A 27,278-nucleotide genomic window follows, 5' to 3' on the forward strand; every position below is an offset into this window, starting at 1 on the left:
AAAACTGGACTATTTCTTAAGGTTTTGGGTGAATCCCCAAGCGAATCATGAATCATACAACCTTTCAACAATTCCTTGAGTAAGCCCTTGGTGACAGTGGAGAGAAAAACCTCCCTTTCATTAGGAAGAAATGCCGGATTCAGAGTGGACAGGGTTTGTTGAGGGCAGATAAGCAGAAAAGAAAAAGCAGAGCGTGGAGAGGCAACAGACTGTAAACACTGAGCCTGTTGCTCTGATCAGCAAATGTAGATTTGAGACGGTCAGCTCCACCAGCATCAGAGCAAAGATGTAAAGAGACAGAGAGAATCAGAAGAAAAGGGATAAACTACAGGGGAGAGAAGATACAGTTTTAAAAAATAAGCAATAGTAGCAAGTAAATACGTGAGACTGAAGTGGAGGAGAGGTGCTCAGTGCTTCATGGGAACTCCCTCTGCACCGTGGGCCTGCAGCAGCACATTTAAGGAATGGATCAACCCAAAACTGGGAGCTGTTTTCACACTGAGGAGCCTGATAGTTGAAGATAAGCTAAGATATACTTTATTTATCCCAAGAGTTGGGAAATGTTTGCATCACGGCAGCCAAAACTTTAAACACAACCTTTAACAACAGAGCTTAAATGAAGTATCCTTCCATCGATCTTCTTATACCTACCTAATTCAGGGTTGCCACAGTGCTGGAGCTGATCCCAGCTGTTAGGGGCCGAGAGCCAGGGTACACCCTCGATGGTTTGCCAGTCTATCATAGGGATAACACAGATACAGATAACCATTAATGCTCACATTTACATGTATGTTCAATGTATAATCACCAGTTAAAGTCAGATGCATGTCTTTGGACTGTGGGAGGAAGGTGGAGGACTAGAGCCCAGACCCTCTTGCGGTTTGTTTGTTGTTTGTTTCAGAAACTCATCGACGTGTCTTTAACACCCTTTACGAATTAGATTTCTCGGGGATGTTTAGTTAGCAGCAGAGGCTTTAAGGTTGTAAACCTTGTGCTAAAAACTTGCACATGAGCCTAGTGTTTTAGACACAGATCAATAACCAACCTCCCTTTTATTTTAGAAAGTTATAGCCTCATAACATAAAAAAGCCCCTCTCTGAGCTAGAACTGCATAGCATTCATCAGCTCAGCAGTCATGAGCTCAGACAATTGTTCATATGATCCAGTTGTGCTGCATATAGACTGCAGAGCCTCTGATGCAGCAATGAGATGGCTATCAACCCAGTCACAAGATAAAACAGCTGTGGGGAAAATCAAGATTGCTCCAGTCACGAGATCTTCAAACCACCTTCAGATGTATCTATTCTTCCTTTAAGATGTCAGCGTTTATTTTTGATCGGTGTCACAAACATGTTTTACTTGAAGAACGGCCTTTCTTTGCTGTAATGTCTATGACAGCTGAACAAATTCTCTTTCACTGGTAAACACGCAGATGACAGGAAGTGTTGTCTGCTCCACACTATAATGAGACCTCTTGGCCATTAAACACTCTCCGTAATGGCATTAAATGTCCTCACTGCGGACGCTCGCTCATGGGGGCTTCAGATTGATAGAAGGAATTAGGTCTGGTTAAACTAAACGTTTGACTTGCACACGTGTGATATCACATATACAAACATGTACACACATACGGTGGCCTTGGCTGTCTTTGAGTTATCACTAAACTACCAGTTATTCAATTATTATTTACTGAAGGTGCAGCTTTGACTTTTTCATCTTTGTATGTTTTTCTCTTTTTTTCCCCATCAGCACCCCGTTACTAAATCCATCCATCCTTTTTCTTAACCATGTATCCAGTTCAGGATCAAGGTGGGGCTGGAGCCTATCCCAGCTGTCCTAGGGTGAAAGACACACAAGTTTCTGGAAGGTGGGAAGAAGCCGGAGTACCCGGAGAAGACCTCCACACAGAAAGGTTAGAGATTTGAGGCTTAGAGGTTATCACTTCACTGCTTTTGCATCTTTGGATTAAACCTTTAAATTCAGAAGTGTCTCAGCTGCATTTTGCTGATCCCTTTGCATTGTCTTCTTTTTCCTGTAACCTTGCCGTGCTAATACAGTAATGCTGTTTTTGTGAGATTCATAGTTGTGCTACCAAATTTTTAACCATGATGAGGTTGGGGGGTCCGAATCTGGCAGTGCTCAGAAGATTTAGATAAAAGTCAAACTTGACATTGACACCAAATGAATATCTGTAAAGCCAAAGGCTGCTTATTCATCACAGCTTTGCCCTTCATGCCTGCTTAAAGAGCCATTAAAATGACAAGCTCATGACAAGGTTAGAAGAACAAAATGTTCTGCTTCTATTATATCTGATTTACTTTGACTACTGTGAGATAATCCTTACAGTTATCTATTTACAGGAATGCTCAGTTTTACTTTTCTGTTTGATGATAAACAGTTTGAGTAAGAAATGGGAGATAAGGGAGGAAAGAAACCAGAGAAGGAAAAATATCTTTGAGGAAAACAGGCGGGTATGCTGATTTTTAAAAATGGAGTTAAAGGAGGAGAATCTGTGGCTGGGAAAGAGTGAATAAATGAGACGGTGAAGAAATGCGTGGTGATGTAAGGGCAGCAGTATGTCCGCTGATCAGACAGCAGCTTGTTTCCTCATTCTCTTATCTCTGACCTCACCGCTCTGGTGTGTGAGTGTTTGCCTACTGTACATACTGATGTCCTGATATATGTGTAGTAGTTCCTGCATGCACACTTTTCTTTGTGTGTCTATGTAGGCAAACAATCATCTGTGTGGTATGTGCTACCCTGATATAGTGGGCTTTCTATTTATATTTAGCATGTCTTGTATCTTACTGTGTACACTCATTTGCTAGCATGTATGCACAGTGCTGTGAAAAGGTTTTTTTTTTTGCACATACACCTTTTAGATCATCAGATTAGACAAAAACTAACCTGCGTAAATACAAAATGCACTATTTTGAAACGAGTTCATTTATTTAGGTTAAAAAAATTGAGCGAAACCTACCTGACCCTGTGTGAAAAAGTAATTATCTCTTAAACTGGCTGTGCCACCTTTGGTAGCAAGAACTGCAGTCAAGTGTTTGTGATGGCAGTGAGGTTTTCACATCGCTGTGGAGAAATACCGGCCCAATGTTCTTTTCAGAATTGTTTTAAATCAGCCACATTGGAGGTTTTTCTTATAACAACCTGTTTGAGGTCATGCCAAAGCATCTCAATCTGGTTTAAGTCCAGACTTTGACTAGGCCACTCCAAAACCTTTGTGTTATTGTTGTTGTTTTTTAAAGCCATTCAGCGATGGACTGTGTTTTGGATCATTGTGCTACTGATGGCCGGACATTCTCCTTCAGGATTTTCTGGTAGAGAGCAAAATTTATGGTTCCACCATTTACACCGCAGACCATCACACTACCGCGACCATTCTTTAACTGTTGGTATGATGTTTTCTTTTTAGGAAATGCTGTGTTAGTTATATGTCAGATGTAAGAGGATTCAAACCTTTCAAAAAGAGCCACAGAATTATTTTCAAATTTTTTTGATCATCAAAATGTCTTCAGGCAAATGTGAGACAAGTCATATTTTTCTTTGTGGTCAGCGTGTTTTTCTCCTTTGAGCTCTCTCATGGATGCCATTTTTGCCCAGTCTCTTTCTTATTGTTGAATCATGAACTCTGACCTTAAATGAGGCAAGTGAGGCCTACAGGTCTTTAGATGATGATCCATTCTTGGATTAATTTTGGTGGGTTGGGGAATCCTGGGAATTTTCACCCTCATTCCAAGTTTTTTCTTTTTTTGGACAATGGCTTTCACTGTGGAGCCCCAAAGCCTCAGAAATGGCTTTGTAAGACTGGTAGATATAATTGATTTTGTTTCTCATCTGTCCTTCGAGTTTCTTTAGATCGTGACATGATGTGTTACGTGTTGAGATCTTTTAGCCTGCTTCTTTTTGTCACACTGGTTCTGTTTAAGTGATTTCTTCTTCTAGCCTTGGTGTGGCTAGTGAAATTAAACTCACTGACCTTTCTAATCACTTTATTTCATTTGAGTGTCACTTGATCATGTTTTGCTTCTAATTTTTTAATATTTAAATCATCTACAGATAAACAGTTTAAAACATTTAATATCTAACATAAAGTATCTTAAAGGAAATTACTGAGAGTGAAATCATTGTGTTGGTGATTTGGTGATTTTATTTGAGGGTTGCAGTACAAACATCTTTCTTATCTTTCGTATATTTAAATTAGCTTTACACTAGGGTTGTTTCAGTAAGGGCATCTGATGCTGTCCACTGTGGTAAGGCCTTGGGAATACAGAATATGGAATATAAGTTAGAGGTTAATGAAACCTACAAATTAACCCGTGCTGTGCTACAAGTCTACAAATCTGTTGAAATCTGTGAAAACTGAACACGAGAACAGGAAGGGAGCGAACGGGACATGAGACAAAGTTATCACAGTGAAGAGGAAAGATCAGAAGACAGGGAGGAAGGGAAAAAAGAGGAAGTGGAGTGAAGAGGTGACAGGAAGTAGGAGTGGGTGGAGGAGAAAATGGAAAAAAGGGAGGTGAAAGGGACAAGAGGAAAAGAAAAGGAAAAAAAGGATGTGAGGAGTTCTTTTTACTATCAGTTTGTTCAATGTGCTTAGGCTGAAAACACACAAACACTCACAGAGGATGTATCTGGAACTGACACGCTGGTACTTCCTGCAAAAGAACAGCTGACTGTGACATATGTGTGTGTCTGCGTTATCAGCTACGCTCATGCTGATAGGACAGTCCTGTGATTTGTGGTGGACATACGTCTTCAGAGGTCAATTTGTGGACTTTTTGTGTGCCCTTTATTTATTACATAATTTACACAAACAAAAAAATGCACATGAATGTAACACCCTCTCGTTTAGCTCTGGTTTTAGTCTTCCTGGGGAAATTTTTGGCTTTGTTGGTTCAGGTTTTTCAAATAACCTTTTCACAGAAAAGAGGTGCTGACAAAAGAGTGACGTCAAACTAAAAATTGAAGAGTTCACAGATTGAACTCCTTACCCCTAACCGGTCTCAGCAGATGACCGCCCCTCACTGAGCTTGGTTCTGCAGGAGTTTTCTTCCTGTTAAAAATGAGTTTTTCCCCTCACTGTCGCTTGGTGGGGTTGTCTCTGCATTATTGTGGGGTCTTTACCTTGCAGTATAAAGTGCTTTTAGGTGACAGTTGTTGTGATTTGGTGATATATAAATTAAATTGAAATTTACCATCTACCAGCTTGTGGAGGATCCCGTATCTGGGCCACATGGGTTTTACAGGATGAGAGGCTATAAGTGGCATGGAAGACATATGCACTTGGCTTCCTGTTCACAGCTAGCCAGTGGTGAAACTGGAATGAAAGTTTACAAGCGCAGACACCAATGCACCCACACTGTACACATGCCACAATCTTCTGGTAGACATACCAGGGTGAAATGACAAATGGACAATCAAGATCTGAGCTACACAGGCTCTGCTAAAACACCCATCAAAAAGGGTCCTTATGGGGCTGTTATTATGTAGTTTTAATCATCCTCTATCATGTGTAGCATCAATGCACAGGGACACGAATGCAGATTAGAAGTGTCTGCCTTTAGAAAGACCTTGCAGTTAACCGTTTTTGGTCGCTGCCCATATTTTAATTGCACTACTGTGACCACTGGAATGTGTGTGTCTGTGTGTGTGTGTTTGCTGGGAAACAGCTAAACTCTACAGCGTGAGGGCAACAAGGCCAATGCAGTTTTAGAGCATGAGATCGAAAACGACTGTGCAAGTCTAGATGAATGCCTACAGTGTCTGGCTACAACCTGCTATTGTGGTCTAGCTTTCTATATAGGACCTGTTGGCTAGACTACACACACACAGACACACACACGAACGCACGGTTCTATATGTACAATTGCAGGTCTCCTGTGGTTCTCTTCCACAGTCATCAGTCAAGTTTAAGAGTCTACAGACAGAAACAGCTCCCCCAGCACGCACACAGCTGGACAAGGCCACCATTGAGCTCCATGGCCGTAGCCTTTAAAGAAACTTTTTTACACCTAAAGCAGGGAAGAAAAAACTAGCAGCAGCTTTGGACAGTGGCCTGAGTATTTGAGAAACTGCCAAAACATAAAATCTTGTGCAGAAAATCCTGGAAATTATGGGACTGGTTTTCAGAAGCAACAACAAAAGTCACATTCACACTGATAGAGACACAAAATCTTGTGTGTTTCGGTCTGTATTTCTGTCCTTTAGTCCAATAATGAAACCCCCCCCCCCCCACACACACACACACAAACTAATAAACTTTGCACGCACTCTCTGTACACACAGCACAGTGCTAATCTGGACTACCAGAACAAAAAACATCCTGCCTGGTAAAGACCCGGAGAAATCGCGTGTATTTGTGTCTGCAAAAACATTTTTAGATTCCAAGGACAGTGTGTGTTTCCTCTCTTGCTTTCTATTGTTCCTGCAGCAACTATGATCCTCGGGGAGCTGCACAGCCACCAGAACTGAAGGGCTTCGACCAATGACGAGGCAGGAACAGAGAAGCCCCGAGGCTAGCGAGGAGTCAAGTCTGTCCTCCTTTGCTTTGCTGTTCCTGTGGGGGTTTAAAGTATAACACATTTTGTCTTCCATAGAAGGCCTGGAACTGTGTACTATGGACGAAGGACAAACTGTATGAAGGGTTTTTCATTCAATACAGAGAATGTGATCTACATGATTAGTTGTTCCACCTGGTTAAAGTCCACGAACATCAGCAGGGCATGAAACCCCCTGCCTCTTTGCCCTTCATGGAACATAGATTTATATACACTACATTGTCTTTTAACTTTATCACATGGCAGAAACACAGTGCAGATGTGGTAAACGACCTGCTAAAGTTCAAATCGAACATCCGAATGGGGAAGAAAGAGAAACTGAGCGACTTTTAACAGGGATTTTTCCACTCAACTATCTCTACGGTTTACAGAGAATGGTCTAGAAGAAAAGAGAAGAAAAGTCCAGTGAGCAGCAGTTCTCTGGGTGAAAAAGTATTGTTGATGTCAGAGGTCAGAGAATGGTCAGACCACTTCGAGCTGATAGGAAGGCAACAGTAACTCAAATAACCACTTGTAACAACACGTCGACCCTTGAAGCAGATGGTCTACAATAACCCACACTAGGTGCTATTCCTGACAACTGAGGCTACAATTCACACAGCTTCACCAAAACTGGACAATAAGGTTGAAAAAAATGTTGCCTGGTCTGATGAGTCTCAATTTCTGCTGTGACATTCACATGGAGGGTCAGGATTTGGTGTAAACAACGTGCATCCTGCCTTAATCAACAGTTCAGGCTGCTGGTGGTCTAACAGCGTGTGGGATATTTTCTTGGCATACTTTGAGCTCCTTAATACCAACTGAGCATCATTTTAACATCTTCTGATGACTACTGATGTCACAAAGTGCCAGTCATCTCAAACTGGTTTCTTAAACATCACAATAGAGCACCTCTAGGATGTGGTGGAACAGGAAATTCACACGACGGACAGGTGATGTGCGTATGATGCTGTCAAATCAATATGGACCATAAGGACAATATAGATCTGAGGAATGTTTCTAGCACCTTGTTAGTTCTGTGTGATAAAGAATTAAAGGCAAAAGAGTGGCCAACCCAATTATAAAAAAGTGTTCCTATTAGTGTCCTGGTACCTCTGTATCAAATCAAGTCTATTGTCTGCTGCCATCTGCAGGACTTTCTGAGAATTACCTTTAAGACTGGTACCTCCACAACTGGATATTTCTAACTGGTAGCAAAAAAAGATTTTTCTCTGTTCAGCTTCTATATGGATAATTTAAGAATTAAAGCATTTGGGTATTTAGTGTGTGCCTTTTGTGAATTTAAGAACTTACTAAAACGCTGATTGCAGGGGCTGAAGCAATGGGTCCAATTATTTTTACATTGTATGCAGTAAATACTTTAGTGCAGGATGGCTGCATGGCACTATGGGTTCATAATCTAAAAATCTTGTTAATAATTTTACCGACTCTGGATACTGTAGGTCCTGTGAAAACTAAGGTCTCTAATCAGAAGTACCTGACTCCGTAGTATAATTCTCAAACACGTACCCTAAAGCAGATGACTCGTAATCTGGAGAGGAAATGGCGTGTCACAAATTTAGAGGATCATCATTTAGCCTGGAGAAATAGTTTGCTGCTTTATAAGAAAGCCCTCCGCAAAGCCAGAACATCTTACTATTCATCACTGATTGAAGAAAATAAGAACAACCCCAGGTTTCTCTTCAGCACTATAGCCAGGCTGACAAAAGGTCAGAGCTCTGTTGAGCCAACAATCCCTTTAACGTTAACTAGTAATGACTTCATGAACTTCTTCACAAATAAAATTTTAATCATTAGACAAAAAAAAAATTACCAGTAATCATCCCACAGATGTAATATTATTTACAGCTACTCTTAGTACCATTGATGTTAAGTTAGACTATTTTTCTCCAATTGATCTTTCTGAGTTAACTTCAATAATTACTTCCTCCAAACCATCAACGTGTCTTTTAGACCCCATTCCTACAAAACTGCTCAAAGAAGTCCTGCCATTAATTAATTCTTCGATCTTAAATATGATCAACCTATCTCTAATAATCGGCTATGTACCACAGGCCTTCAAGCTGGCTGTAGTTAAACCTTTACTCAAAAAGCCATCTCTAGACCCAGCAGTCTTAGCTAATTATAGGCCAATCTCCAACCTTCCTTTCATATCAAAAATCCTTGAAGTTGTCAAACAGCTAACAGATCATCTGCAGAGGAATGGCTTATTTGAAGAGTTTCAGTCTGGTTTCAGAGTTCATCAAAGCACAGAAACAGCTTTAGTGAAGGTTACAAATGATCTTCTTATGGCCTCTGACAGTGGACTCATCTCTGTGCTTGTCCTGCTAGACCTTAGTGCAGCATTCGATACTGTTGACCATAATATCCTATTAGAGCGATTAGAACAGCGTTCTTCCATTTGCGCAACATCTCTAAAATTAGAAATATCCTGTCTCAGAGTGACGCTGAAAAACTAGTTCATGCATTTATTACTTCCAGGCTGGACTACTGTAATTCATTATTATCAGGATGTCCTAAAAATTCCCCGAAAGCCTTCAATTAATCCAAAATGCTGCAGCAAGAGTCCTGACAGGGACTAGAAAGAGAGAGCATATTTCTCCTGTTTTGGCTTCCCTTCATTGGCTTCCTGTTAAATCCAGAATTGAATTCAAAATCCTGCTCCTCACATACAAGGTCTTAAATAATCAGGCCCCATCTTATCTTAAGGACCTTGTAGTACCATATCACCCTATTAGAGCACTTCGCTCTCGCTCTGCAGGCCTACTTGTTGTTCCTACAGTATTTAAAAGTAGAATGGGAGGGAGAGCCTTCAGTTTTCAGGCCCCTCTTCTGTGGAACCAGCTTCCAGTTTGGATTCAGGAGACAGACACTATCTCTACTTTTAAGATTAGGCTTAAAACTTTCCTTTTTGCTAAAGCATATAGTTAGGGCTGGACCAGGTGACCCTGAATCCTCCCTTAGTTATGCTGCAATAGACGTAGGCTGCCGGGGATTCCCATGATGCACTGAGTTTTTCCTTTCCAGTCACCTTTCTCACTCACTATGTATTAACAGACCTCTCTGCATTGAATTATATCTGTTATTAACCTCTGTCTCTCTTCCACAGCATGTCTTTATCCTGTCTTCCTTCTCTCACCCCAACCGGTTGCAGCAGATGGCCGCCCCTCCCTGAGCCTGGTTCTGCTGGAGGTTTCTTCCTGTTAAAAGGGAGTTTTTCCTTCCCACTGTCACCAAAGTGCTTGGTCATAGGGGGTCATATGATTGTTGGGTTTTTCTCTGTATCTATGAAGCGCCTTGAGGCGACTTTTGTTGTGATTTGGCGCTATATAAATAAAATTGAATTGAATTAAAAAGGACTACCTGAAATTAATGAAAACCAAAACCCCACAAATATTTCCAGTGACCTCAGCTTGACCACCTTAAATGTTTGGAAAAACCCCCAAAAAAACAAAAACCCAAACAAACATGAATCTGGTTTTAACAATAAATAACAGGCGCACACACACAAATACGGTTGATTATTTAAAAAAATGTATTTGTATGTACTTACATACTGGTGTCAAAAGAGTATGCACCAAAATGTCACACCGACTCACAATTACAAAGAAAAAGCATTTTCCATTTCTTCAATTACAAGTATTGAAAAAAAACTATGTACAGAAAAAAAGGGCATGGTGACGAGATAGGACACTGGAAACAACTTTACAGTCACACGATGTCTTAAATGAGACTGGGGAAAAAAAAAAAAAGTCTACACCGTTTTCTTAACCTCAATTTGTATTTCCACTCAGGAAAAAAAACCTTGTGCATCCTTCCCCCAGTCCAGCGTCAAGGAGATTTCAGAGTGTGCTCACAAAAAGACTTTAATTTTTTTAATTGTTAGAAAAACTGCCAGAGGACTGATTATCATAAATGAAAAACAAACAGCTGAGTGGAAATACTTTTTACTTAAAACGCATCCTAAAGATATCCTTAAAAATTAGTTATAGTGGGAATGAGACAGGCGGCGTGCGAGTAGCTGAGGTGAAGATAGGTCCCGGGCTCTAATCGCCACTTCTCTCTGGATGGACATTAAAGGCCTCGGTTCCCCTGCTATCAAATCTTACTGATGGAAAGCACACAAGCTCAAAAACCCTGGCTGGAAACAGAATTGAAATGAACCAAAACACAAAACCAGGAATGAAGAAAGGCAAGATAAGGTGAGGTGTTGGGCTGTTGCATCAGCAGCAAGACTGAAATTAAAAAATATATATATCTTTATCCTTACTTGTGAAAGAGTGCTAAAGGGAGAAAAATATAAATGGCAAATTAGAGCAACTGGACAAGAGTCTGTGTGGTCCTCATCCTGATGGGCAGAGCTACACAAACTGACAGAGCTAAACCAGCACATCCATTCTCACTGCATCCTGAAGCTTCACTTTGGGAGTCCTCTCGTTCAATTCATTCTTATACAGTTACAGCGTAGCAACCAGCATCCATTCCAGCACTCTGGGTTCAGTGTGTCTGAAGAGGATGTGAAACAAGAATTCATGGTTGGCAACATCTGAGTCTAAAACGGCAAAATTTACACTGCAAAGCCACAATGGAAGTGCATGTGTCACACACGTGAACATGAATTAGACTCATAACTTCACAAACTGATCAAAATTTTACCAAAACAACCTGCTACGTGAAAAGTGATTTAAAAAACAAAACAAAAAAAACAACAGTGCCGCATTTGTCTGCAGGGATCTACACATCTGACTCTTTAGACTGGTTCCCCCCCTGCAGCATCCTACTGGTTGGAAAATGATGTGGTATTTCGTGTGTGCCTTTTGTGAATTTAAGAATCTCTTTCCAGCTGAATCAATCAAAAGAAACTACTGCAGGGTGTGTCTTAATTGAAAATCCACCAAGAACAGAGCACAGGAAAAAAAAACGAACTTCTCATGGTCTCAGTTCGGCAGAGCTTTTCTAATGTCTGCTTCAGGGTGAAATGACGTTTGTGAGGTCAGGATTTAATTTTGAACAGAATGTGTCTCTGTGTTGTGTCTGGGGTAGCGTGGGACCAGCTGCTCCATCTGGGACAGTTTCTCTCGTCTCCTCTTTAGTCACTTTTTGCCTTTTTGCTGTCATTTCCATTCTCCTCCTGCTCAGTCCCTTCTCCCTCTGCATGCTTCCTCTTCTTTGTGTCGTCCGAATCTGTGGAAGACGGGTGTGCCTGGAAGGTGACTATGACGCAAGTCATGTTATCACATCCTGTCCCATCTCCAGATGTGTCGGGGGCCAAACAGTGGTCCAACAGCTGTCAGGAGGACATGTGAAACTTGAAATTGAAGACTGAGACCTTGGACAATATTTTTTAGGCAATTAAGGCAGTAAGACAGACAACAGTGATTACTTGTGATTTTCCTGGTAACTAATTTACTTGTCACTTAAATGTGAAGAAAAAGACTAGTCTAAGAATAAATTATCAATTAAAAGGAAGAGATCGAACATTGTACAAATGCCACATTATAGATCAGTTTAACCCCTGCATGCATGAGGATGATAATGACAAGGGTGAGCGGTTATAGGTTTGTTCCTGAAAGGTGCGCTCTTTCACAGGAATATCGTAGGCCATACTTATTTCCAACTCCCTGTCACTGACGAGACAGAACCCTGACGCGACATGGATGGATGTGAAAAAATTTATTAAGCTGGCATGATGGTGTGTTGGTAGCAGGCAGGCGATACGCAGTACTTTGTCACATGATGACAGAGCCTGAAATACTGGCGATGGCCAATGCTACCCCTCAGCCTCCCAGTAGACACATCTATGGTACTGATATGAAAATACATAACCTTGTTCTCAAGTTATTGCATTCACAAGATTTTCAGAAAACTTGGCCTCTGACCTTGAGGTCAAGGTCACTGAGATTCGAACTCATTCACAAACTGGGGTGACAGCAATACCCCATCAGCCTTTTACAGCTGAGGGATAAAAACCCCAATAGCTACATCTCAGACACTACAGGCCTCACTTAGCATGTTAAATATTAAAGTTCATGACAGCACAATTGGAATTGGAACAGGTTTGGTTGGGCTGCCAGGACAAAGCGTCTTCTCTCTATGGTAGCATGGCTTAGGTTTGGAAAGGTGCGTCTGAACAAACCTCAAGATTTCTGGAACAATATCAATTGGACAGACAAGATAAGTGGAGATGTTTGGAGGGGATGCGCAGCACCACATTCGGTGAAAATATCAGCACAAACACCTCACATTAACTATTAAGCACGGTGGTGGAGGGGTGAGGATTTGGGCTGTTTTGGAGCCACAGGACCTGAACACCTTCTAGTCACTGAGACAACCATGAACTTTTCTGCATACCAAAGTATTCTAGAGCCAGATGTGAGGCCAGGACAATGAACCCAATCACAGCAGCAAATCGAAAAAGGAGCCCAATCTGTTTAAAATGTTGTGGCAGGACCTTAAAAGAGCTGTGCATGAACAAATCTCTATGAACTGAAGCAGCATTTTAAAGAGGAGCGAGCATAAATTGCTCTAAAATGATGTGAGAGACGAATCGTTCAGAAAATAATTACTTCCAAGTTCCTGCTGCTGAAGGTGTTTGTAACAGTTCCTGAATCACGGGATGTACTTTGTGGAACTGTGAAGAACCGAGTCCCGTGAAAACTGTTTCACATGACTGTACACAATGTTGGCTTCTGAGAACTGCACAAGTGTTTTTTAAGCTACTGCATGGATTAAATTTCCACAATCTTATCTCTGTGTGGCAGAAGAACTAATAGTTCTAAGAGCAAATGCTATGTGATTAGTTCTAATGCTCTACTCTTAGATCTAATTGTTTACAAAAACTGTATATCTATCGCTTATCCATTTAGTTTTTGCCCTGCTGCTGAGTAGAGCATTGTTTAATCCCTGATGACTACACTGTACTTCAATATAAAATCTGAGTTTTTCCTTCATGCTCACCTCTTCCACAATCGAGGAAAGTGCTCTGGTTTTGCCATTCTGGTCTGGTTTGATCTTCTCGCTGATGAAGTCCACCACCTCCTGACTGCTCAACACATTCCTGCAAACACACAGAAGCACAAACGGGATTTAAACAGCTGAATCAAAACATGGTAACTTTGGTGTCCGTTTTTTTTTTGTCTCAAATTACAAAATTATTTGACTAGCTCCAGTTTTGGACATCATTTTACTAACACCCCTGAAATTAGTTACCGGTAATGGGGCAAATAACCATTTACACTCACCAGATGCCGTCGCACGCAATAACCATAAAGTCGTGGTCCTCGTTAAGTGTCAGAACTTTAACATCGGGCATTGCAGAAATCATCTGCTCCTCTGGTGGCAGAGACTTGTTCCTCTTATAGAAGTGGTCACCTGAGAGTCAGAGTTCAGACTAAGTTTGGTCACTGCAGTTGAGAACATGCAAACACTGGACATCAATGAAGAACTGCTACTATATTCAAAAGAAAATGAATAGGAGTGATTCCAAGAACCCGAATATTAATAATCTGAAGGTTTCAGAGTCACCTACCAATGGCTCTGGAAAGGTTCAGTCCACCATTGACACGCCCATCCATCGTCACCTTCCCTCCAGCGTTTTTGATGCGAGCTAACTCCACCTCGTCCTCTGGCTTGTGGTCGTAGGACATGTCAACAGCTTTGCCTGCAGTCACACAGAAACAGAGTGCTCACAAATTAGATAAAGACTGTGCAGAAATCCACCTTTACTCCAAGTCTGATCCTTCAACAAACTGTTCAGTAAAACATCAGAGAATAAATAAGAGAAGCAAGGTCAAGGTTCCTGCTGCTGGAGGAGGTACCACAACAACTGATTTAGCTAAGAGGTTTTCAATCTTTATCGTGGCACTGGAGAAATCCTGGGTCCTATTTCTTACGTAACACACAATATAAACATACTGTATGCTGCACATTAGCAGTGGGGAGAGTCACTACTATGCCAGAAACCCTCAGCTTTGACAACTGTTTTATAACTCAGTGCTTGAATCAGATAGTTTGGACCTACCGCGTTCAGACACCACGCAGCGAGAGTCTCCAGCATTGGCCACAATCAGCTGTTTCCCTCGGATCAGAGCCACGACGGCCGTGGTTCCGCTGTCTGAGCCAGGCTGTAAACACAAACACGTGAGCTGTAACACGCTGCCAAAACTACGAGGGCTTATAACGATGTAACCGAACCACCGTCTTTCATATGAATGAGACTATTTGATTTGATTCAAATCAAATGGTCTGTGTCATGTCCACTCAGGCATGTGATACGTAATTTTTGCCATCAGACATGGATGTCCAGCTTTCGGTCTGTTTTCTGTGACCAAGAGAATTAACATTACAATGCACCAACTATCCACGTGCCCCAGGCGGCAGACTTCAAACAAGTATAACAAGAATGACTGATAAGCTGCCGGGTCTCTAGCTGTCCGTGTCTGCAACAGAGTATAACCAAGGCTTGAGGCAGTCATCAAAATTTCTTCCACTTAACAAGATGTACAAATGACCATTTGTTGAAAACAAACCTCATTTTTGGTTTAATAAAACCAATAAAAAAATACATCAAACAGCAAAAATAAAACTTAAGTCTTTACAACACACCTCTTCTTTGCCATCCATTCCAGGTAGACACATTTCCTCCTCCTCTTCATCCTCAGAGTCTTCTTCTCCCTCTTCTGTATCCTCCTCTTCTTCCAGCTCACTGCTGTCACCATCTTCATCTTCACTGACATCCTGAGTTAAAACAGTGATTACACTGGCGTTTCAGAGTAAAGTTTCACAGCCCAAAAAATTCCAATATTCTACTCCCTTAGTCTCACCTCTTCCTCACTAGCCTCCTCCTCCTCTCCTTCAGACTCGCTATCATCAAAAAACCTGGACTTCGAATCTCCTGAAGCCTTTGAGGATGAAGAGGAGCAGGAAGGGCCTGCATCTCCTTCTGCTTTACTGGCCTTTTCCTCACCATTGGAGCTTCCTGAATCAGCTCCACTGTCAGCTGTAGGAACGAGAAAAGAAAAATGTATAAGAGAGTGAAAATAAATACACTGAGAGAGCACTGACTGATACATCTACTTTTGAGCAGACTAGACTGCAGCTGGGAACCGACATCTTTGTTCACGCGGCACGTTCTGATTACAATGACCTCAGCAGATTTCTGGTGAAGGAGGCCCACCACCAGCTACAGTCCAATGCCTGTTTTCCACCAGCATCTACTCAGCTTGATATTCTACTTTACTCTGTTTCGGTCATTTTGGAATACAAAGAGCACCACCTAAATGTGTGTGGGATGGTTCCAGCAAGGTGGCCCGAAAGTCCTGTGATGTAATTTGTATGCAACACAAACAAAAATGGAGGATACTGAGGTGACGGTACACTGTGGCTCTGTGTCAGACTCAGGGTGTGAAAGAAGAGATCAGAAAAGGCTAAAAGCAGCAAGAAGAAACACTCTGAAAAAGTTGCTCAAATTAGTGATATTTGTGATTTGTAGACGAAAGGATGGACATGTTGCTATGACATAAGCTCAATGGTCATAAGGCTAGAAGGGCTAACAAAAAAGAAAAAAAAAAAAAACAATTAAAAAAACCCCAACACAATTAAGTTGTCCAATATACTTATATGGCTGATACAACTGCAAAATCCATGTGTGCTTAACACTGAGTGAAAACACAGACACTCATATGCATTTAACATGTTAAAATTGGATCTGCAGTTCTAGAATTTCTGCAATAGACCGACTGAACATCTCTGTACCTGAGCCACTGCCTTCGCCACCTCCTCTTCGCCGACAGGCTCGTAGCTTAGACCCGCACGCTGCTCCTTCGCCTTCCTTTGTTTCCTCATTGCTTTCCTCCACTTCTCCATTTAGCCCCTCTTTCTTCTGCTCCTCCAAACCGTCCCCCTTATCTCCTGAGGACTCAGGCTGCGAACTGGAGCCCTTCTTAGCTGAAACACTAAGATTTAAAACAAAACAAAATTCATTCTTGCAGCTTCTAATTGTGCCGACCAACATGAAACAAGTAGCTGAACCATCCAGACTGTTGGATATCATGAATTTCTGACCCGCTGAAAAGGTGGCAAGAGGAGAACAATTGTGAGATATCTGACACCAGTATCGATTAACTTGCATGACATGACCTCTTGCAGTAACATTTCTATTTTTTTTTTAATTTCTACTTTCTTCAGGTGAAAACTTCACACATAAATCATAACAACTTTAATGATGTACCTCATGGCGGCCGCATGTTTGATAGCATTGCGGTTTTGGCCGTATCGTACCAGCAGCTCCTCTATAGTCATCGTGGCCTCCTCGTGGAGCAAAGCTGCCTCCTCTGTGTCCACTGAGAAAAGGAAAAGAAAACAGAATTACTTGTATTATCATTTGACGTCAGAGATTCAAGCTACAAATAGTGCACGCACTCTAAGCATATAATTTACTTGCTGTATTCCCACAAATTTTTTGGTTTGATTTTTATTGCTGGTGATCATTTGAGTAGTTACAGTCAATGCACTTTGAATAAATACAGAAGGGCAAACAAAACAAGATGAATGCTGTTGTGCCAAAAGTTTACGGTTAAAACATTAAGTTGTTGAAGTGACAATAAAATTATAATCGCATAAACACAAATCCAGGCACAAGTACACTTGCACATGACCTTCATCTTTCATATGGGCCCAATCGTAATGACCACCTCAAGGTCTATAAGCACTAAATCCTCAAAGACTTAAATGATGTCATCTGTCTGCACAGCTGTAGGCATGAGTGAGAATTCAAAAAAGCACAACATGGCAGAAACCGGAAAGCATTTTGTGACAAATGACAAAATAAGCAAAGAAAAAACAACTTTCTTTGCACTCGGGGAACTTAAAGCACCAAATGTCTTTCAAACTTGTGCTTTTTAGAGGGGACCATAAATCACTGTCCAAAAAATAATTAACCTATTTTTAAAACACAGAATAATCTTGGCTTGCAGCAAAGCACACGTTGCATTCCTTTGATTTTATTTAACCTTTTTTCCCTAAATTTCCAGATTGCTGCTTCTCCTTTTTCAAGTGCTTTTGTCTAAAGAGGGATCCAAACAGGATGTGAACAGTAGTGACCAGAGATAATGACATTAAGCGATTTAAGGCCTTGACGTGGAAAGTTACTGCTGATGACACGAAACACACAAGTCTCAACTTGCAAGTGAGCACTTGAAGCAAAGCAACGTACTACTTATGAAGATGTGATAGATATGTTATGATGCGTTCACATCAAATGTAACATTTTTGCTCAGTATGATTATAAACAAAGTCTAAAGTAGGGCTGGGCGATATATCGAGTTTTTAAAAAATATCGATATATTTTCATACGAGATATAAGATGTGACAATATCGTTTATATCGATATAGTCTATGTTACGTTATAATTATACTTGTGGAGCCGCAGGTTTGCCTCTCTTTCGTCCACTTTTGTCTCTACGCAACGTTACTCGGCCTCGCCTCTCCTGCACTGAACACAACTCCCCCATAGCTTCACCTGCAGGCAATGACAAGATGAAAGCGGAAAATCTCCGTTAGCGAGTTACCGTGCGTGGGGCTGGATGGCGTCAACGTGTTAGCGAGCTAACCGCGCTAAGGACATGCAGCCCAGAGGGGCTGCACGGCCTAAAATCCTTTCCTTTTCTCAAAAATCGACAGTGCGCCTTATGTATGAATTCTGGTTGTGCTTACTGACCGCGAACCGATTTTATGTGGTACACAGCGCTCAGCAATCTGTCAAAAAATGTTTTAATATGACTTTGCTAAGCTACGGAGCTGCACCGCTTGATGGATTGTCGGAGAATTACGGCTACAGAGGAGGAGCCTCGCGGAGTGATACGTACTGTGTGTGTATAAGGATGGCACCTGTTCAGAGACGTGGTGCAGCTGTGAAATCTGTCTCTTTGTTATTATGCTCAGCGTCTATTAGTTTACATTTTGACTGCACAATTGTGAGCTTTTTGTTATGCACAAAAACAACATTGTTTTCTTTTATTTATGGACCATGATTATTTAATATATGCTGATAATTTATTTTTGAGTAATATCTACGCTGTATGTAAATAAAAGTGCCCGTGTGACATCTGGGACACAGTGTGACTAAGAACTCTCTTTTTGTTCTTAACTTATGGCTTAAAAAAAAAATATCGAGATATATATCTTATATCGCCATCCAGCTAAAAAATATCGAGATATGAATTTTGGGTCATATCGCCCAGCCCTAGTCTAAAGTGTAACTAGCTATCAGCTGCAGTCCTCCCACTACATTGGCTGCTGGAGGCACACGTTTTAAGTAGTGAGAGTTAAAACTTCACTTTGCGTTTGTTGTGAACATACCATTAATTAAAAGTTTCAGCCCTGCAAAGGAGGAGAGGGGTTTTCACCCACTCAAGATGCGCTCCCGTGCAGTACTCCAAGACCCCGACTAAGCCTATAATGTATGTGATTGCTGAATATTGATTGCACAAGTGGGCTGGAATAGAGAAGTGAGTGATAGTGGAATTCACCGGGAACGGGAGAAGAGCAAAACAAATGTCAAAGATAAAATATTACAGTATGAAACTGTGACTGTGGGACAGCTGTAAGCCCTTATACACTTAGCAGGAGCACACCGCGAAATGTGAGTGTAGACATCAATTTTTCTGTTGTGTAACTTCAGGCTCGGACAGATTTTATCTATGGTAAGAATAACATTGTTCCTGGTTTATTATATTGTAATTTATGTCATATACTAACAATTCTGCATTATCATTCAAAAAGGATAAGCATTTATTATGTGTTCACTGACACTAGAATCCACATGAAATGTCACAAGCAGTGGTGTACTCACAATCGTCCTCCTCTGCCACCTTTTCAGTGGGTGGCTCCTCGGTGGGCCGTCCAGCGATCTGGACAAGCTCTTTAATGACTTCCTCTGTGGTTATCCTGCCGTCGATGGCCAAGAAGGCATCCTCCAGTGCCTGGAAAACGAAATTCAAACATGTTGATACTGTAAGAGCAGAGAAGAGGCAACCATGCCCTCATAATACACCGTTTCTAATATGGCTTTAAGTATACCACAGCCAAGCAGCATGTGGTCATGGGCATTTTTCTTCAAACTCATTTAAGTCCTGCAAACATTTCTTGATGCATCTCACCTTTTGAAGTTTGCCATCTTTGTAGGCTTTCTGCTCCTTGATGATGTCAGGAAGGTACTTTGAACAGTACAGCGCTACCTCTTCACCTAAAATGGAAAATAAGTAATATAAATGAACTGAAGTGTGTGCACATAGTACTCTGATGTGCAAACAAACAAACAAACTTCAAATCAGTGCGTTACCTCCGTGTCCATCATACACGGCAAACATGGCAGTATCCTCATCGAAGTCTGGGATACTGTTGTGAGCATCCTGTGACAAAGAAAGATGGGGATAAAAATCAAAATCACAGTGAACATGAAATTTAGGTGAGACCAATGTATTTTATATTTGTTAAGCAACAAAGTTTCTTTTCTTTAAAAAAAAAACAAACCCCCAAAACAAAACAAAAAACCCACTTAAAATAAGAACAACCTCAGTCCAGGGAGCATTTTCATCTGCAAATTCCATGAAGCAATTACAGATTTATTTGCACGTGCTGATAATGAGGTGGAGCGGTTACAGAAAGTAAAGTAACTGAGAGTTGTTGCAAAGCAAATATGTTAACAGCGCCATAGGAAGTCCCAACTAGAATGAAATAATTAAAAGGTAGATAAGATAATATCTATCAATCTATCCAGGGAATGGTCATGAGGGGACACCGATTAAACAGTAAATCAACAGTTTAACTTTTAAACTCAGGTTTCATCACTGCAGCCTCTGTCCCAATCCATCTGTTGATGATCTGGTCCCCTGTCCTCTAACTTGTGAACAAAATCCTGAGATACTTAAACTCCTCCACCTGGGGCAGCAAATTGTCCCTGACTCTCCACACATTTCTGCCTATGAACCATGGCCTCAGACTCAATGGCGCTATTTCCCATTCCTAGAGATGACCACCTGATGAAGCTAACAGAACCACATCATCCACAAAAAGCAGAGATGGGACTCTTGGGCAATCAAAGTGGAGAGTGGAGCTAAAATATGTATAAGCTTAATTTGGATGACCAAGCAAGAAGGTTAGAGGTTTTGAGCTCCGCGCAAGCAAACAAACAAAACAGAAATGTCTTGCAGTTCTCATTTATAACCCAGTAAAATGTTTTTCGCTTCGTTTCATTTGGCAAACACAGCAGCAACACCACTGTCTCTGATGCGTTTATTCATTTTCCGCCTCACCTCCATGGAGACCCGCCAGCCCTGCATGGCAGAGAAACCGTAGCTCATGTTGCTGTTGCCGCCATCTGAAGAGGTCTTGGTGGTGCTAGGCTGAGACAGATATGCCCCCATGGTGGTCCGTTTCTATGGCTTTACACCTGGAGGGAAGACAACAGGAGAAAGAAGCGTCACATTTTTTTATGTTCACGTTACATTTTACATTACCCTGTCCCTACTAGCTGCGGGTGCTAGCTGGCTAACGTTAGCAACACCACAACAAAAAGTAGGCGCAGCGGCTAGCTAATACCACCATGCTAAACCCGGCTAAACTTCCAGCGGTAACCTCTGCCCCCGCGCGAGCGGCTGCGCAGCTGCGGGGAAAATCAAACGCCTAACACCGACGGCTGATTTACCTGTTGTGACGGCGCAGGAAAAGTTTAAAAGCGGCTCCAAACAGAAAGAGATTCACATAGGAATGATTGCACGTGTGGAAGCAAAAGCCGCTATCAACACACACAGAGAAGAGAGAAGCACGAGCCGCGAAGGAAGTGAATGCGCGCGCATGCCCCTTTCGCTCGAACAAGGTGGGCGTGTCAGAGGGCCACGTCATGCGCATTGTTTAATCAACAGAAAATCTTTTCAACTTTTTGTTTGTTTGTTTGTTTTTTAAATTTGAATAAGCGGAGTTATTAACTAAAACTAAAGTTGAAAATAAATTTAATAAATTTAAATTAAAAAGAAATTATTTTATTTATTATTTATTTTTTTTAGACGTTATACTCTATTTTTTTTAAGATGATAAAAAAACAATACAAAAATGAAACTGTCAACAGCAGGGGTGTCGAACTCCAGGCCTCGAGGGGCAGTGTCCTGCAGGTTTTAGATATCACCCTGGGTCAACACACCCAAATCACATGATTAGTTTATTAGCAGGTTTCTGGAGAACTACAAGACATGTTGAGGAGGTAGTTTAGCAATTTGAACCAGCTGTGTTGGATCAAGGAAACATCTAAAACCTGCAGGACACCGGCCCTCCAGGCCTGGAGTTCGACACATGTGGTCTACAGGCTCTAGAAAAGCCCAGTTTTAACATCACATCATCTGCAGATGTATACCCCTCACCCCAACCGAAACTTTTTCCACACAGCTAGCATAAGGAGGGATTAATGCCTACGTTTATTGCTACTACAATAAAAACATATACTTTGGCTGTGAGTGAAGTGTTTGTATTTTATGTGGTATTTCCAAAAGTGTGAAATTTTTATAAATAAAAAAGACCCCTAGATTAAAATTAAGAATTTCCTATTTGTCATTAACAACTTCTATCGGTTGGTGGCGGTAAAGATCCATTTCTACATTTGCTGCCCGAAAACATCTCAACTATGACCAGGAAGAAGAAGGACAATTCGTTCCAGACCATACTCCATACCAGTTGGTGGCGGTAATGCACCTTTCACTTGTTTGCCAACCGCCAATATAACTGTAAGAAAGAAAGAAAGAAAGAAGGACAATTAGCGATTGAACATGGCGCGGGAAACCCGGGAAGCAGAGGTAATGGATGTCAACGGAGAGGACGTCTCAGAGGCGGACAGTCTCTCTCCGGCTCAGCTAAAACTGTATGAGACGCAGTTTTTCGGCTTCACCCCGCAGACCTGCATGATCCGTGTTCACAGTGCTTTTCTGGATTGTTTGTACGAAATTTTGCCCGTTGTGGAGAAGGTTTGCGTGCGGCAGTTGAGTAAAGGGGAACCGGACGGGACTGAGGAACTGCTCCGGTCCCGGGCTAGAGAGTGCAGCCGAAAGCTGCAGCAGTTCCTCGAAGAGCGGTTCAAACAGCTGTCAAAGCGGATGGATGGGCTGCTGGTTAGCCACTGTTTCTCCGTGCCGCCAAACGTCCTGCTACCCGAGGATCAGTCGCACAAAAACAACCCCCAAGACATCCAGGTGGGTGGGGAGGCCAATGGAGTTGATTATTTTTTTAGGGCTCTGTATGTCTAAGATAATGTTAAAACCCTAACCCTGGCACATTTTCGTTCCATTAATCTCTATTTAAGTCGGAAAACCTCAAGTTAAACATCTGGGTGTTGACCTAGGCAACGCATGTTTGTTTATATAGCACGTTTATTTATATAGCAGGTTTCAAACACTAGCTAAAACCAATAGCTAAAATCGGAGAAGATCTGGGTAGTTGGTTTCAGCAATTGACAGCATAACTTCTAAATGCCGTATTCTCTTTAATTTCCCAATAATTTCAATTATTGAAAAGTATGCTCTCTTGGGTTGAGATCAGGTGATTGACCTGGCCACTGAAGAATTAAGAAACTCTGAAGTTCTGTCCTATCAGTTTTGCAGTTCTGCATTTGATAGTGGAAATGTACAAGCACAAAATTATACAAGTGTGTAGATCAAAAACCTATGGACCTAACTGTGTTTAATTGCAGTAAGTGTTAAAAATCAACTTAAATGCAGTAAAACTAAAACCCAGACTTTTGTGGGGAAAAAAGAGGAAGGAAAATCAGGAAGGTTTACTAAGTGGACACCGAGTTATGAATATCTGTGAAATTTCAAGAATACGAGCAACTTTTTAATGGCATTAAACCTGTTCTAACTTCATTTTAACATTGAATTCATCATGATTGTTCAAAGCATGATTAAAACTGATATTTCTCCCCCTTGCTTTGAATGGGATCTTGCATGGTCCAGGAGGTACTGAAGCTGGAGTCCTCCCTGGTGGACCTCCAGAGAGCCTATGAAGCAGAAGTCTGTGCCAGACAGGCCCTGCTAGCTGAGCTAGAAGAGCAGAGGGAGGTGCAGAAACAGCTGGACGAGATCCTGACATGGGTCAGTGAGCTCCAGGAAGCCTGGGTGAGGGAAGGTAACGGCAACTTCCATGAAAGTTTTCGACTGGTGATGGAGTCTGTAAAGAAACTGCAGGAGGCCATAAGGGCGGTGCTGGTCTGCAGCACAGCTCCTCAATGAACCGAACTCATATTTAAAGTCTGTCGCCCAAATTAATAAGTTCTTCAATTGTTTGCCAATTCATTTTGGTCACCACTGGTCATAAATAAATGGAAATATTGTGAAAACACAAATAAAACCCCACTTGTTATCCTTAAAAAGACACTGCAACTCTGAGAAGGCGCAGACAGCTTTATCACCTTTTCCCCATAAAAGTGTAATGTAAATAATAAAGCCCATATATGCAGTTGAGTCTGTTTTAATAACCTTTTAGTTAATATTCAAAGGGGTTGTATTGTATGGGAGCAGTTCTCAAAGTTTTACTGCCAGGCTCTCCTGCAGAAGCTAAAAAAAAGTTCAGAAAAGAAAAAATAAATTGTAAAGCTACATTCAGTTGCTTCCTTTTTCCACAAATTGTAGATTTCTAAATTGGATTTCCTTCATGACACAACCCAAATATCTTTTCTTTTCTCCCAGAAGGAGAGTCAAATATCATTGTCATTTTTGCCTGTCAGGCGAATATTATTGAAAAATCCATATTTTTTCCCCCTGCTTGTCCAATAATCATACCTACATCCTCAACATGAAGACTGCAGCCTTAATGATGTACTGCTTTGTTTTTCTTTCATCATATGTGTCTTTAGCTCTTTTATCAGGTTAACCAGTTGATTAAGATTAACGCTGTCCAGCAGATGGCGCTGTCTGCATGTTAATGTCAGGGAATCACTATTCACTTAAGCAGAAATAACAAATACGCTGGTCTGAGCTTCTTACGTGTCATTATTTGATGTATTTCTCTGTACAGTATGACGGCAAACTGAATAACTTTTTGTCTTGCATAAGACATTGTCACATTGTTCAGATATTTTAGATTAAAAACTGTTTTGAGAAAGAAACTTAGAGTAAATTTACTCACCAGCAATGAAAACATTTGTTAACCGCTCATTCAGTGTTGGGAAGCAAAGGATAAAAATTACTGGCCTTGTGTTGTAAAGAATAAATGTTTGTTTACAGAGTAAAAGCTGCTTCTTGGGGTTTTTTTTTTCTTCACATAATAACTCTTTACTGCATGATTAAGAAATACATTAAGACAGTTTTTCAGAGCAAATTACCAACAGAAAGAAACACAAAATTGTTTGTGTCATTAATGCTAACACATTTAAGATATGCACAATAATTTATTGATCTCAACATTTCTAAAAAAATTTCTTGAGATAAACATGTATGTTATCTCTGTTTTGGTTTATTGTGGTGTCTTTACCTGTTGTTGTGATTTGGCCTTATATAAATAAAACTAAATTGAATTGAATGTTCTGCAGACCGTCCACCAGCAGTGATAAAACCTGCAGTAAAACTGGTGTATACTGATGGCTGAACTCCTGCATTCAAGGGCTTTCTCTTCAAAGACTCTGTCACTCAATCACGATTCAGTGGGACACTTTAAATAATATGTTTACTGAAACAGAGGAGTGGGTTATGCTGTGAGAAGGTCTTTGAGCAGTTTTTATTGATGATTGTTTTCCCCCATAACTGTGTTGTAATTTGAATACGCCCTACCCCCCCCAAGGGCCACCTTGGTTATTGTCAATAGCATTGTAATTCAGAAGTTTCTCATAATATTTTTTTCTGCTAACCAGCCTCCCCACCCCCTGCAAAAAAAGAACTTAATACTTTCTAATCAGTAGGGGGCAGTACCTCTCTGTGATTTAATGCAAAAGTGGGGTTACTTGTGTTTAATGACTACAAGTTTTTCTGACAGTTTTCACATTAATAATAATAACTTTATTTATAAAGCGCTTTCAAACAAAGTGCTGTACAACTAAAGAGATAAATAAAATAAAAGCGATACATAGCAATACAGGTAAAAGACATAATACAAGTTAAAAACAATAAAAATTAAAAAATTAAAAGCCATAGAATTAAGACATGTAGGATAGGGTGAACAAATGTGTCTTCAACTTAGTTTTAAAAACCTCCACAGAGCATGCCTGCCGAATATCTTGAGGGAGGTTGTTCCACAGAAATGGGGCACGAAAAGAAAAAGCACGCTCTCCAATTGTCTTTTTTTTAGAAGGCCAGAGCCCTGAGACAAGTCCATTAACAAAAAATTTGTTTATTCCTGAATCACAACACTTTTTTTTTTTTTTTTTTTTAAATATCCACACTGTAACAGGTTGAACACATGTGTTTGATGTTTGATATTTGTCATTATAGTAGGATACAACACAATTTAATTTGGTGACTATCAATAATTATTGTGATATAATCAAAGGTAACTGCAGATGAATGTGGTCAGTGGAAGCTTATATTCTAATGGTTAATAGAATTAGCAGTGTTGCTGCAGGCAGAAGCTGTGATTGGTGTTGCCGTTGTCTGATTTACAGCCCTAAAAATAACAAGCGGACCTGAAAGAAAGTGCATAAACAACAACAGGTTGAGTGTAAACAGTCAACATTTGTTTTGCGCATTCTTTGAATGTGTGTGTCTGTCTCCTTGAGAAATGATCGGTCCAAATGGAGAGGTGTGAGAACTGCTCTGTTTTACTTTGCTAATGAGACCAGCAGCGGGAATGATGAAAACCCAACACGTTGTAACTTGATTTTTACCAAGCAGAAGACATTCGTGTAGGAATCAGACTTCAAAGACTTTGTTTAAAAAATATCCATTAATCTTTACTTTTTATGTTTACATGCATTTATTATAACAGCGGTGGGGTAAAGGCAGTCATATTTCCAGTAATTTCTACAAGAGCTGCTCTTACATACAGCCCAGACTATACAGACTTTTCTTCTTGCTATTAAGACTTTTAAGGAAATTCAGATTTAGAATGGGCCAAGTTTCAGTTTTAATGAGTATGTTTGTATCAGTACAGTGGAAAAAAAACATTAAAAGTAAAAAAAACAAACAAAAATCATCCTTTGCAGGCGTGCACTGCTTGAACTCTTCGAAACACAAACCTCACCGTCTCTGTATTGTCCCCACTGATGATCTCACAGGCTTAACCACAGCCACACACAGCTCCTGCTTGCTGTGGGGTCTCTGCCTTTAGGCTGCTCTTCAGCAGGTGGAATTCAGATTAAGTTCAGGCCATTGGTGTGGCCTGCTAAAGGTATTTCACCTCTTCACCCTTAACCCTGAACATTTACACCAGTTCCATTCATACATGTCTGTGTTTGACGTTGTATGAGGATGTGCCGGTTCTTAAGCTGTTCTTCATCAGTTTATTGAGCTATTATTCCAAAACCCACTGGTACACATGTTTTTGAACTCCTGGCTTGTTTTTCTTTTTGAGACTTACCAGCTGGTTTCCATCTCGTGGTAGTTCCTCTAATTTGGGGTCATGAACTTTTCTCTCAGTCATTAAAATTTTGCCTCCATCGTGGACATCATTGCTGACTTGCTGGTTAGTTGTAATGGAGGCTTTTATTGCACATTTTCAGGCCTGTAGGCCAAA

The 27,278-nt window shown here is 40.9% G+C and overlaps 2 protein-coding genes across 2 annotated transcripts; one reads left to right on the forward strand and one right to left on the reverse strand.

The window, feature by feature from the left end:
- Window positions 1–11,363: 11,363 nt before the first annotated feature.
- On the reverse strand, window positions 11,364–21,436 carry ppm1g (protein phosphatase, Mg2+/Mn2+ dependent, 1G). The gene is made up of 14 exons (XM_085399909.1): window positions 21,280–21,436; window positions 20,888–21,024; window positions 19,915–19,984; window positions 19,733–19,818; window positions 19,426–19,555; window positions 16,804–16,915; window positions 16,329–16,528; window positions 15,398–15,573; window positions 15,180–15,311; window positions 14,596–14,698; window positions 14,104–14,235; window positions 13,817–13,946; window positions 13,533–13,632; window positions 11,364–11,862 (listed from the first exon to the last, which is right to left on the reverse strand). The coding sequence occupies exons 2-14, from the start codon at window positions 20,996–20,998 to the stop codon at window positions 11,665–11,667; spliced, it is 1,680 nt and encodes a 559-aa protein (XP_085256035.1). The 5' UTR covers window positions 20,999–21,024; window positions 21,280–21,436; the 3' UTR covers window positions 11,364–11,664.
- Window positions 21,437–22,336: 900 nt separating this feature from the next.
- On the forward strand, window positions 22,337–24,839 carry mis12 (MIS12 kinetochore complex component). Its single transcript, XM_085399983.1, has 2 exons — window positions 22,337–22,810; window positions 23,570–24,839. The coding sequence occupies exons 1-2, from the start codon at window positions 22,391–22,393 to the stop codon at window positions 23,843–23,845; spliced, it is 696 nt and encodes a 231-aa protein (XP_085256109.1). The 5' UTR covers window positions 22,337–22,390; the 3' UTR covers window positions 23,846–24,839.
- Window positions 24,840–27,278: the final 2,439 nt, after the last annotated feature.

The sequence above is a fragment of the Rhamphochromis longiceps genome, linkage group LG1 (assembly GCF_057381845.1).
Source record: "Rhamphochromis longiceps isolate RC_006_pf linkage group LG1, R_longiceps_female_GT1.1, whole genome shotgun sequence".
NCBI classification, from domain to species: Eukaryota; Metazoa; Chordata; class Actinopteri; order Cichliformes; family Cichlidae; genus Rhamphochromis; species Rhamphochromis longiceps.

Bases quoted from the DNA above. Each gene is read 5' to 3' on its own strand.
- mis12 (XM_085399983.1), top strand. From the start codon at position 22,391: ATGGCGCGGGAAACCCGGGAAGCAGAGGTAATGGATGTCAACGGAGAG. The intron at 22,811-23,569 runs GTGGGTGGGGAG...TGCATGGTCCAG, and splicing joins ACAACCCCCAAGACATCCAG to GAGGTACTGAAGCTGGAGTC.
- ppm1g (XM_085399909.1), bottom strand. From the start codon at position 20,998: ATGGGGGCATATCTGTCTCAGCCTAGCACCACCAAGACCTCTTCAGAT. The intron at 14,699-15,179 runs GTGTGTTGTAAA...TTGTGTTTACAG, and splicing joins GAATGGATGGCAAAGAAGAG to CCTGGCTCAGACAGCGGAAC. The intron at 14,236-14,595 runs GTAGGTCCAAAC...GTGTGACTGCAG, and splicing joins CTGCGTGGTGTCTGAACGCG to GCAAAGCTGTTGACATGTCC.